The following is a 12,920-nucleotide window of genomic DNA, read 5'->3' on the forward strand; positions in this document are numbered from 1 at the left end:
TGCCTATACTGAAAAAACCTGCACTTTATACGAGTGCAAATGAGTAAAATGAAATAAATAAATAAATAATAATAATAATAATAATAATAATATCTACATTAGTAATGTACCAGATCACAAAACTCACGGTTTGGGTATTTTTCTATCAGCAAAAAGAAAATGTTTAAGCTTTCAGTTTGAAAGTGTTTTGTGCTGCTGCCTCATTTGTATTAGACACTTTTATTTTGACACTGTTCATTTATTTATTATTAGTGAATTTTGACACGCCTATAAATTTGTATTAGTGGCTTATTTTGGTCTGGTGGGTTTGTTCCTTTGTATTGGAGACTTTTATTTTGACACTGTCATGTCTATAAATTTGTATTAGTGGCTTATTTTGGTCTAGTGGGTTTGTTCCTTTGCATTAGAGACTTTTATTTTGACACTGTCATGTCTATAAATTTGTATTAGTGGCTTATTTTGGTCTGGTGGGTTTGTTCCTTTGTATTGGAGACTTTTATTTTGACACAGTCTGTTCATTCATTTGTATTAGTGACTTATTTTGGCCTGGTCGGTTTGTTCCTTTGCATTAGAGACTTTTATTTTGACACTGTCACATCTATAAATTTGTATTAGTGGCTTATTTTGGTCTAGTGGGTTTGTTCCTTTGCATTGGAGACTTTTATTTTGACGTAGTCTGTTCGTTTATTTATTATTAGTGAATTTTGACACTGTCTGTTCATTCATTTGTATTAGTGACTTATTTTGGCCTGGTGGGTTTGTTCCTTTGTATTAGAGACTTTTATTGTGACACTGTCAGTTCGTTTATTTATTATTAGTGAATTTTGACACAATCTATAAATTTGTAATAGTGACTTGTTTTGGCATGGTGGGTTTGTTTATTTGTATTGGATACTTTTATTTTTGACACAATCTGTCCAAAATAGCTGCATGCATTCATTTAGAAGGGGTGTCCACAAACATTTGGACATATAGTGTATCAGTCCCCTAGTCCAGATCCCGGTCCAGTGTGGTACCTGTGTCTGCAGGCGAGTAGAGTCCGAGCACTCGGGTGGGGGCGAGAGAGGAGTGTGTGTGGTAGAGATCACCGGTCAGGAAGGACAGAGCCTCTGCAGAGGAGGAGAGGAACACTGGGCTGGGAACCTGAGAACTAAACACACAGAGAAAACAAGCATCAGGAGCATGAGCCAGAACCACAGAGCTGAAGACACGCCCCCTAAAACTCTCTACCACAAGAGTGTGTTATATAGTAAGTGTGTATTACGACTGAGGTGTGAGTAGAAGTCCCAGAATTCACTTATTATATTATTTTAATCTCCTCTTGGTGGCGTAATAGAGCACTGTTTGTCATCAGCTCACAGTTCAGCCTCTAAACATGGTGGAGGTAGTTTCACACACTGCTACAGCTCATAGTGAGAGCTAGCCAGGCTAAAGTACAGCCTCCAAACATGGTGGAGGTAGTTTCACACAGTATTACAGCTCACAGTGAGAGCTAGCCAGGCTAAAGTACAGCCTCCAAACATGGTGGAGGTAGTTTCACACACTGTTACAGCTCATAGTGAGAGCTAGCCAGGCTAAGGTACAGCCTCCAAACATGGTGGAGGTAGTTTCACACACTGCTACAGCTCACAGTGAGAGCTAGCCAGGCTAAAGTACAGCCTCCAAACATGGTGGAGGTAGTTTCACACACTGCTACAGCTCATAGTGAGAGCTAGCCAGGCTAAGGTACAGCCTCCAAACATGGTGGAGGTAGTTTCACACACTGCTACAGCTCATAGTGAGAGCTAGCCAGGCTAAGGTACAGCCTCCAAACATGGTGGAGGTAGTTTCACACACTGTTACAGCTCACAGTGAGAGCTAGCTAGGCTAAAGTACAGCCTCCAAACATGGTGGAGGTAGTTTCACACAGTGTTACAGCTCATAGTGAGAGCTAGCTAGGCTAAAGTACAGCCTCCAAACATGGTGGAGGTAGTTTCACACACTGTTACAGCTCACAGTGAGAGCTAGCTAGGCTAAAGTACAGCCTCCAAACATGGTGGAGGTAGTTTCACACAGTGTTTCAGCTTACAGTGAGAGCTAGCCAGGCTAAAGTACAGCCTCCAAACATGGTGGAGGTAGTTTCACACACTGTTACAGCTCACAGTGAGAGCTAGCTAGGCTAAAGTACAGCCTCCAAACATGGTGGAGGTAGTTTCACACAGTGTTTCAGCTTACAGTGAGAGCTAGCCAGGCTAAAGTACAGCCTCCAAACATGGTGGAGGTAGTTTCACACAGTGTTTGACACAGCAGCCTCTTTATAGTAATCATAAGTATTTGGACGCAGATATTTTGATGTGTTTGAAGCTGGTCTGCTTTAAACAGTGTGTAGAACTGTACTGAATTAATAGAGTTTGTATGGATCTTCCAGGCTGTTTAATGACTGTTCCAGCCCGACTGAATCATCCAGGAGTGGCTGATGCTCCAGACGTCCAAATTCACATCTTCAATCATATAAAAGTAAACACTCTCTCTGTCCATTTCACACAGCTCCAATTCACTCGTCCCTCACAATGACGGCTCATCTGCCAGCCATATTACCACAGATCTGAAAGAGAGGATATTGGCTTTCGGAGTGCTCGTCTAGACGCAACATTGATCATCATCATTACGCTCCTTTCTAAAGGATGTACGTTAAGTGGCTTTTAAAAGGACTCAGCAGATAATTACCTCAACCACTGCGATCATTTTAATGAGTCATTACAGAATCCCATCAAAACACTGGGCTGGGAAATATGATTATACTGTAGATCACTGCGTTCTGTTGAAGATAGCATCTGAAACCGTGCTTTAATGGCTATTACAGTTACATTTTTATGGTTATCTTTGTTTTTTCAAGTGAAAATTTGTTAAAATTACAAATCTGGAGGGTTTTCATTCTAATGTTCAGATCAGTCCAAGTGTGGACAGGCTAATCAGATCGATTCCTGCTAAAGCTTAACTCAATGAACCACGTTTAAAGTATTTTTTTTATATAAATGGACTCTTAATTGGCTAATTTAGTTGATAATAAATTTGTCTTGCATTTTTTTTTACTTATTTACATCTCTATAACACTCACATATATAATAATCTATAATCTATCTCTATAACACAATATAATACAGCATATAATTTACATTTTACTTAATTTATCATTTACATACATGTTATCTTTTATTTATTTACAATATATTAAATATCAACTATTTTTCCCCCTGATCAATAAAGAAAGTTAATCTCATTGCTGATGTATTCAGGGGGCATTGGAACTACATTCATGGCCTTGTTTGCTCAAACTGTAAAATATATGACATATATATATATATATATATATATATATATATATATATATATATATATATATATATATATATATATATATATATATTGTACATAATTTAAGCTTATTAGATCTTATTTGGGATCAGATATAAAAAAGTACAACCAATCCTGTAAATATCAGGATTTAGAGCATCTGTCCAGTATTTAAGTCAGAGTCGTATCTGTACTTGGTATCGGCAGATACTTGAAAATCTGGTATTGGTATCGGTAAAGAAAAGGTGGTATTGGTGCTCCCTGGGCTTTACCTCTATATTCTAAAACGTGTAGTAGTCGTACACTGTTTAAAGTCTCACTGCATTTCAGCTATTTTATTTGTAAAACTAATTAACGTCCCATGTTCTGATTCTTCACAATCACAACCAGCTCCCACACTTCTATCAACAGCTAGTATGACTGAATGGTCACTGTTCAGCTTATTTGCATAAAGGTGATCTAGAAGAAGTATGTGAACTTATTACGCCAAATACGCCATATTATTCTTTCACGACACCCCATTATATATATATATATATATATATATATATATATATATATATATATATATATATATATATATATATACACAAAATGTTGCTTAAACGTGAAGCACCTCCTTGCATTCCTGCATTCAACAGACTTTGGCTGGCGGTCCAGAAGCAGACAACCCAATTAGCACATACCAGTGATCTCTCCTGTTACTGGCAGCCGTACTCATCACTCCTCACTGATTAAAAATGAATGAGTTTAGAGGAGAGATCACGCATAACTATTCACTCTAAACACATGCAGAACATCCCGTTTCTCACATCACTGTATTTTGCAGACCTTAATAATAACAATATTAATAATAATAACAACAACAACTTTTATTATTATTATTGTATTATTAAAATATCTGAAAGCACAGCAGCCTTATTATATAATTTTTTTATATAATAATTTAATCTAGAGCTGGACGATATAGTAAAAATATTGTATCACAATATTTAAAGATATTTCACGATACACAATATTTATCAGGATAGACGTGATTGCAGACTACATGCCTTAGTAGTGATGGATTTTTCAAAACTACCATCCAAACACTCTCCTATTTTCATTACAGTGATTTGTATTGAAATGTGCTGCACTTTATCCAGTTAAACCAGACTAATGACACTGTTTGTAATGAAACCTGCAGCTGATCAGTGTTATTTGAGCAAAAAAAAAAAAAAAGAAAAGAAAAAAAAATTTATCATGATTCAATAAAATATTGTCATATTGCCCAGCTCTAATTTAATCTCATATGCCTTGTAGTATTGGCAACAATTGATGTGTCCAACAAAAGCCATTTAATGCTGAATAATTACACATCCAAACCTGGCTAGTGCGTCCCCTAGTGGTTGGAAATTCAGTCATGCCGTGTTTGTAACTTCGCCTCAGTGACTTATAAAGTAGTTAAGATTTTTCTTCACTACTTTATCGACCTCATCAATCCCCTAACGTGCATTTTACAAAGGATATCCGCTGATATTGAGTGTGGATCTGCTCTTTCACAAATGGAGAACTACTGCAATTACAGAAATGTTTGAAATGTCAGTATAAGCAGTGTGTCCAGTATGTTCAGTAGCCCCCACCCCACCACGACCTGAGGAAACATCAGCCTGACCACAACCCACAGCATGATTGGCATCACCTATCCTTCATTTCTCTCATATAACCACACAGCAGTTATTAAAGTCTCTACTATGAATTATTTATCTACTGGATTCAGTAATAACTATAAATTATCCATTAACAGTTATTAATTAGTAACTAGAGTAAAACTGCTGTACTGTAAAAGAAGGTGGTGATAACTCACAGCAGGAGGAACCTGTGCAGGCCAGCAGTTCCCAGCATGCCTCTGTAGCGCTGGGGGGGCTCACTGGGGCGATAAAGCAGGACAGAGGGGAAGGAAGTGATGTTCTGGTCACTGCAGAGGACTGTCCACTCACCACAGTCTACTGAGGCCATCTCTATACCACTCATATCTACACACAGAGAGAGAGAGAGAGAGAGAGAGAGAGAGAGAGAGAGAGAGAGAGAGAGAGAGAGAGAGAGAGAGAGAGAAGATGTGAGTTGCTGCAGCACTGCCCTTGATTTTTCTGGCGGAGCAGGCATCCACAAACTTCTGGATATATATATTGCTGCAGCATAGAGGTGTGTGGGTGTATATATATATGTATATGTATGTATGTATATATATATATACACACACACACACACACATACACACACACACATATATGTTTATACATACAGAGGTGTGTGTGTGTGTGTGTGTGTATATATATATATATGTATGAAGTCAGTCACACACAGAAATATCAGAACTATGCTATGTTCACTATTTCATGATATAGTGCCCTAATATTACTAATAATATTAATAACATGTGTATGAACAATATACCTTAATATGCAGTGTTATATACTATAAATTTACTGTTTATTTAATTTAATATTTATTATATTTGGACTTCCTGGCAAAAAGTAAAACATATAATACAGCATATAACACCAATGTAGCAAATTCAGAAATTACTGCACATTTACATACATTTACATGTTATCTTTTATTTATTTACAGTACATTAAATAAACAATAAATATTAAGTTTTACTAATAAACAGAAAGTGTTTTAAATACGATTTCATTTTGCTTATATATTTATTTATATATTTACATATCATTTATAATGTTATTGTTACTGTACAGTATGTTGAGTGGGACATTATATAATTTTCCTACTCAAAATACTGTACTGTACAAAATAAATGTTAATTGTGGTGTAAAAGTCTCTGCACCTAATTTACCTTCAAGAGCATCAGCAACTTCTACATATGACTGCAGAAAAGCCATGGACACAGCGTCCCCTAGAGGATACAAAAACAAACAGACATCAACTGGAGTCAAACAAATATCTATTCATAGTATTTAGAGTCCTTATTATTATTATTATTATTATTATTATTGTTATTGTTATTATTAATACTATTATTATTATTAATAATAATAATAATAATAATAATAATAAAACATGTGGGACAGGTCACGGACCTAAAAACAACATATCTTACATTTCACATAAAACAGCGCCACTGTGAGGCCATTCTTTGTCACTGCAGTGCTAAAAGTTTCAGCTGTGAGTTCTGTGACCGCTTCCACGTCCAGCGTTAGCCCTCGGTCTCTGTACACAGACTCCGCCACCTCATCGTCCATCACATCTGCAGAGGAGGGAGGAAACCTCGGTTAAAGGAGATGAACAACGCTCACTGATGCTTTTGTGGGGCTGAATGCAATCAAATTCTCAACAGAAATGTTCAAACTGCTTTACTGTAGATTACTCCTCTATAATATTATATAATATTAATACATTTATTATAGAATTATTATAATTGTATAATTTTATAAGATATTAAATATGTTTTCTTTCAGAAGAATAATTTGCAGTCAAATATCTTCAAAACATCCTCAAATATCACCTCAAATCTGGTGATGATAAGATCACAGCGCAGGGTCTGTAGCGATTACCACCCCGTTACGCACCCTTTTCATTAGACACACAAGCAGCAGAGTGCAATACAGCAGCTCACCTAAACTGGACCACTGATCATCTTCATCTGCCGCATCGTCATCGCGCCCTGCCCCCTCCCCGTCTTCCTCCTCCTCCTCCTCCTCTTTCTTTTGAGCGAGCTGTTCTCTGAACAGGTTAACAACCTCGTCCACATTCTTCAGGCTGAAGTACCTCACATCCTGCTGAACACCAGGACAAACAGTCAGCTCAGAAACCGCCTCCACAGGACGAGTCAGACCGAGAGTGACGCACTGACCTCCTGCGGCAGCCGATAAGCAGCGTTATATTCCAGAGGGGTGTTGACCCTGGGGTTGTTTCTGTGAAGAAGAAGAAACACACACACACACACACACACACACACACACACACACACACACACACACACACACACACACACACTTTTTTTAGATGGTCTATTGGAGGTATGGGTCATAGGTTTTCACGTCTTTTTGATCTCTTGATCTCTTACTGATCACTGATTCTGTAAAGCTGCTTTGTGATGACAGCAGTTATAAAAAGCTATACAAATATATTTAATTATTGAATGTATCCAACCCTGCACATAAATCTAACCCCAACCCTACATGTATACCTACCCCAAACTCTAACCCTAATCTTAACCTTAAATCTAACCCTAATCTTAAACCTTAAATCTAACCCTAATCTTAACCTTAAGCCTAACCTTAAATCCAATTATAATCTTAACCCTAACCCTAAGCCCAACTTTAAATCTAACCCTAACCCTACTCTGAACCCTAATCTTAACCCTAACCTTAAGACTAACCTTAAATCTAACCCTAACCCTACTCTGAACCCTAATCTTAACCCTAACCTTAAGACTAACCTTAAATCTAACCCTAACCTCAACCCTAATCTTAACCCTAATCCTAACCTTAAATCTAATCCTAATTTTAAATCTTACCCTAATTTTAACCCTAACCTTAAGCCTAACCCTAATCTTAAATCTTACCCTAATTTTAACCCTAACCTTAAGCCTAATCTTAAATCTTACCCTAATTTTAACCCTAACCTTAAGCCTAACCTTAAATCTAACCCTAACCCTACTCTGAACCCTAATCTTAATCCTAACCTTAAATCTAACCCTAACCTCAACCCTAATCTTAATTCTAACCTTAAATCTAACCCTAATTTTAAATCTTACCCTAATTTAACCCTAGCCTTAAATCTAACCCTAACCTCAAGCCTAACCTTAAATCTAACCCTAACCTAACCTTAAGACTAACCTTAAATCTACCCCTAAGCCTAACCTTAAATCTAATCCTACCCTAACCTTAAATCTAACCATAAGCCTAACCTTAAATCTAACCTTAAATCTAACCCTAACCTTAAATTTAACCCTAACCCTAATTTTAACCCTAACCTTAAGCCTAACTGTAAATCTAACCCTAACCCTAATCATAACCCTGAATCTAACCCTAATCTTAACTCTAGCTCTAAGACTTTCAGGTTAGATGAAGGTGGGTTTATGGTATTTAATGTTCAGCGCTGCTTAAGAAATTAAAAAGTTAAGAAATAAAAGATTTCTGAAGAATTAAAAATGGGTGTATATTAAGTATGAAGTTAAGGGAAAAAAGCTAAAATCTAAGAATAATTACTGTAGATGTGTAGAATGATTTTAATATGATGCTGGTTCTAAAAACTGCATCTTCATATATGCGTACTGCATAGCGCAGTGAAGGTTACTTCCCTAGCTAGAAGTAGAGCTGGGAAATATGCCGATATTTTATCGTATCGTGATAAATTTGGTTATCGTGATACACAATAAGCTTCCCTAAGTATATAGAGGAGACTGTTAGTGTAATAAACACTGATCAGCTGCAGGTTTCATTACTAACAGTGTGATTAGACTGAAGGGTTCATTAGATGAAGAGCAGCAGATGTTGAGTAGAAATCACTGGATTCAGTACAGGAGAGGATCTGAACAGTAGATTATAAGAATCTGATACTGATGATTTTAGTATATATTTTTTATATATTTTTATATTTAAATATATTGTGATAAATATCATGTATCTATGAAAAAAGTCTTTAAATATCGTGATACAGTATTTTTATCACATCACCCTACTTTACATGAGCTGCATTTTATGCAAAATTGTATATCACAATTAAGCTGTAGAACTTCCTAATTTTAAGACTAAGAATAAAAACTATTACAATGTACTGGATATTAATAATCATATAATAAATCTCTGTCTTCCTAAAAACAGTAATAAATAAACCAAGTTTCATGCCCACCTGTGAATGAGCACCACCCCCACCTCCCCCCGGAGCCTTCGGGCCACAGACTCGGCCGTGTCTCTGTCCAGCTGCATCGTTTCGGACTGAGCGAACAGGAACAGCAGAGGGACATTCAGATGACTATAGACCACGTTTACTTCCTCTGGGTCCTCGGCCGCCTCCACCTGCCACAGATCAGTGTAGCAAAGTCACGGTTCTCCATCACTGTGTTCATCATTAGAACATCTCCTCTCAAAGTTCTCCTCTCTCATGGAGTCTAGTATTATTTAGAGTTCTCCTCAGATCAACACCTGGTTTGGTGGTAAATCAGGGCTTAATGATGGTAAATCAGGTGAGCTGCTGCTGCTGCTGCTGCTGCTGCTGCTGCTGCTGCTGATGGAGTTGAACACATCCTCCACGCTGTGCTGGCTGGACTGGGGGGCGTCCAGGAGAACCCTGGAGGAACCGAGCTCTGTTCTTCAGACTAGCTCACTGACAAGATCTCACTACTTTCTTTCTTCAGAATGAGAAGCTCTTGTTTCTCCTGTTTACTGGATTTATGTTCAGCTGCTTTATCTGTTCTGATGAGATCTGGAGCTTCTACTGTAGAACCCTCTCACTGCTGCTGAGAGACTGGGTAGGAATAATGGGATTAGGGGCCTAAAACAGATAAACTTCATGTACAAAAGTATACAGACACTCCATTTAAGGAGTGGGTTTAACTATTTTACAGTGCATTGTTTAACCGCCATAGACAAGCATTGCCAAGTCTAAAGCCAGCATTGCCAATCAATGCCATCTGGTAGACAGAGGGGGTATAAAGGCCTGCAGCACTGGACCGTGAACGTCTCTAGAGCACTGGAGCTTCAACCAATACCTCTAGAATAAGTGGCATTTTTTTTAAGCCAACACTAATCATCTATTATCAGTACCTGGCCTTACTAAGGCTGATTGCCATAAAATCCTCACAGCAAAGGTTCCACAATCTAGTGTAATGCCTTTGCAGAGGAGTAGAGGCTGTTGCTGCAGCAGAGGTTTACTGCAGCATTACCCTTGATTTCTCTGGAGGAGCAGGCGTCCACAAACTCCTGGACACACATTATATATATATATATATATGTATAGAAAGCTATGGCTGATCTTGCTCACCATAAGCGGAGCCTCCATCAGCTGAAGGAAGGTGTGGATGTTGATGGTGGTCAGTGGTTTTCTCATCAGTGTGTGCGGACAGGGCTCAGAGCGGTGGGTTCCACTACTGCAGTGAAGGAACCAGAGACGAGCCTGAGCCGAGGCCGGATCAGCAACTCTGTAAGCAGAACAGGCAGGACTAAGCCGAGATTAGCAGCAAAAGTTGGAACACAACTGAGGTTTTTCCTACATTTTAACCTAAATCTGCCGGAATGCGGATTAGTGATTCTCCGAAATTCCAGCCTGATCATTATGTTCCTCACTAAAGACTTTAGTGAGTGTAAGACCTTGAGCAGTCTCTAGAAAACGAGCATAGGGACTTAAGCCCTGTACGATATACTTAACCCCCAATACTCCAGATTTATTATTCAGTTAGGACTCAGTGGAGCGTCTGTTTTATCCCATGTGCCAGTATTTTAGATTCAGTCAAACAAGCTGCATATCTAACAGATATTAGTTAGTTCTGCAGACCAGCTCTCCGTTGCCACACGGAGATCTGACGCTCTATGCAATGGTAGTACAGCAGTTTTGGTTAGGGATGTCCCCAGGATGTCCGGCCCAAGCCTTTATAGGGTCCTAAGCAGACTTGTATTTTTATTTTTATTTAGGCCACCCCCCTTTACCACCACCTCAGCACCAGATGCCACCTTCATCATTCCATAGGGAGAAAGATATTGCGCAATACGCTGAAGCGCCCGGGCCTTTATCCACCACCCAAGCGGGGCATATCTGCATTTGCCCAACGGTGGCAGCAGCAGCCAACAGCAGGAATTGACTAACCTAGTATTGGTGAACAAACTATGAAAATACATTCATATAAAAATCGATTTTACCATTCCATTATTATTCAATATTATTTTTTAAAATATATATATTTTTTCATGAGGCCCCCCCTGGTGGGGTTGGTGGTAATTCGCCTCTGGATGTCCTAATCAAGTTTTTGGCCTCCCATTTTCTGAGCCAAGTACCCTAATGCTGACTGCTGGCATCAATCAGATCTGATCTTTGTGTTTCTGTAATTAATTCAGCCCCACAATTTATTCAAGATGATGTTAATGAACATCAGTAAATCACTGTTTTTAATACGTTTCAAAAATCAGACTGAATTCTAAACTCTATAGTGTTCAGCTAGCTAATAGCCATATTGATCCGTTCAAACAAAGCAAAAGAGATCAATGAAATAAATCACTTTTTACTATTTATTTACATTATTTATTATATTTCTTAACTTTTATAACTTTTTTAAATGACCGGTTTACAGTCTATATCGTTTAAGCTAGCTAATAGCTTACAATCCAGTCTGACTGACATAGCTAGCAGTTTGCGAGTGCGGACCAAGCTAGCTGAGGCAAGGAGGAGAGCTCGAGAAATTTGGGCTGGAGTTCTGGGGGGCTTCGAGCTAATGGGACCCGAAGCCAGAACCCCCTTGTCAGGTAGAGGTTGAGTATGATTGGATGATCAGGAGGAGCAGGGGCGGTGGTGGGGTGCAAGTTTCATCACGAGAACGAGAAGGGAGAGGAGCGGTTTTATAGTGTGTAGAAATGGTGGGGAGGAGTTTGGGCGTGGTCCTTCTCCCAAACTTTCAGTTATTACATAACCCCATTTATCCCCCAACAACTGCTGTCCCAGTATGCAGCACTTCCGCGTAGTGTGCATTTCCGCTCTGGATGCGTAAGCTCATGTTTTTTTTTTTTATTTCAAATGTGTGTGTGAATATTATATATATATATATATACACACACACACACACATATATATATATATATATATATATATATATATATACATACATACACATATATTATGTCCAGAAGTTTGTGGACGCCTGCTCCTCCAGAGAAATCAAGGGTACTGCTGCAAATCTCTCTCTCAACCTCTCGACCTCTCGACCTCTATAGATTTCTTTAGCTAGCTAATAGCTTTACAATCCAGTCTGACTGACATAGCTAGCAGCTAGTCCCCAAACAACTGCCGTCCCAGTATCGACCACTACCGCATAGTGCACATTTCTCTCTGTCTTTAACAATTGCTTGGATGTAATATATATATATATAGGCCTCCAACGCTAACTCGCCATTCCACCTTAAATGCTGTAGCAGTTATTGCGTACATTGTAACAGCAGAGCGTCACTGCTGCAGTTTTTAAGGTGGAATGGGGTGTTAGCTTTAGAGGCCTTGTTTTGACCGCTAACTCAAAAAACTGCAGCTGAGAATCTTGTCTATTAACCATTAAACCACCAGAGGGCGCTCTGCTACAACGATGCCAAGGATTGGGAGTGGGTCCGGCTTAAAAAGCCGACACCAGGTCCATTTAGAAAAAGCCTGGATCGGTCTCTGATCCAGAGTCACTAGTTTTAGTGCTTTACAGCTCACGGTAAGAGGTTAAGAAGTTTGCTATTTTAGTAAATAATACAAATAACTTTACAATATTAATATTTACCCCATGTGTTTGAGTAGAGGAGCTCCGGTGGTCTGCACAAACTGGTACTTGGCTCCGTACACAAACGCTGTCTCCATTAAGGCCCGGTGCTCTGCACACAGGAAAACAACCATTTTAA

The 12,920-nt window shown here is 38.6% G+C and overlaps 1 protein-coding gene across 1 annotated transcript in view; it reads right to left on the reverse strand.

The window, feature by feature from the left end:
- The window catches only part of txndc16 (thioredoxin domain containing 16), a 34,398-nt gene that overhangs the window by 15,400 nt on the left and 6,078 nt on the right, over nucleotides 1-12,920 (reverse strand). Inside the window, exons 6-14 of the mRNA XM_072688993.1 lie at nucleotides 12,803-12,893; nucleotides 10,324-10,480; nucleotides 9,193-9,359; nucleotides 7,190-7,250; nucleotides 6,953-7,112; nucleotides 6,437-6,583; nucleotides 6,173-6,232; nucleotides 5,180-5,348; nucleotides 1,017-1,150 (exon numbers count right to left, since the gene is read on the reverse strand). Of these exons, the coding sequence (XP_072545094.1) occupies nucleotides 1,017-1,150; nucleotides 5,180-5,348; nucleotides 6,173-6,232; nucleotides 6,437-6,583; nucleotides 6,953-7,112; nucleotides 7,190-7,250; nucleotides 9,193-9,359; nucleotides 10,324-10,480; nucleotides 12,803-12,893 (1,146 nt within the window). The remainder of the gene's footprint in view (nucleotides 1-1,016; nucleotides 1,151-5,179; nucleotides 5,349-6,172; nucleotides 6,233-6,436; nucleotides 6,584-6,952; nucleotides 7,113-7,189; nucleotides 7,251-9,192; nucleotides 9,360-10,323; nucleotides 10,481-12,802; nucleotides 12,894-12,920) is intronic.

Source organism: Salminus brasiliensis, chromosome 10 (genome assembly GCF_030463535.1).
Source record: "Salminus brasiliensis chromosome 10, fSalBra1.hap2, whole genome shotgun sequence".
Taxonomy (NCBI): Eukaryota; Metazoa; Chordata; class Actinopteri; order Characiformes; family Bryconidae; genus Salminus; species Salminus brasiliensis.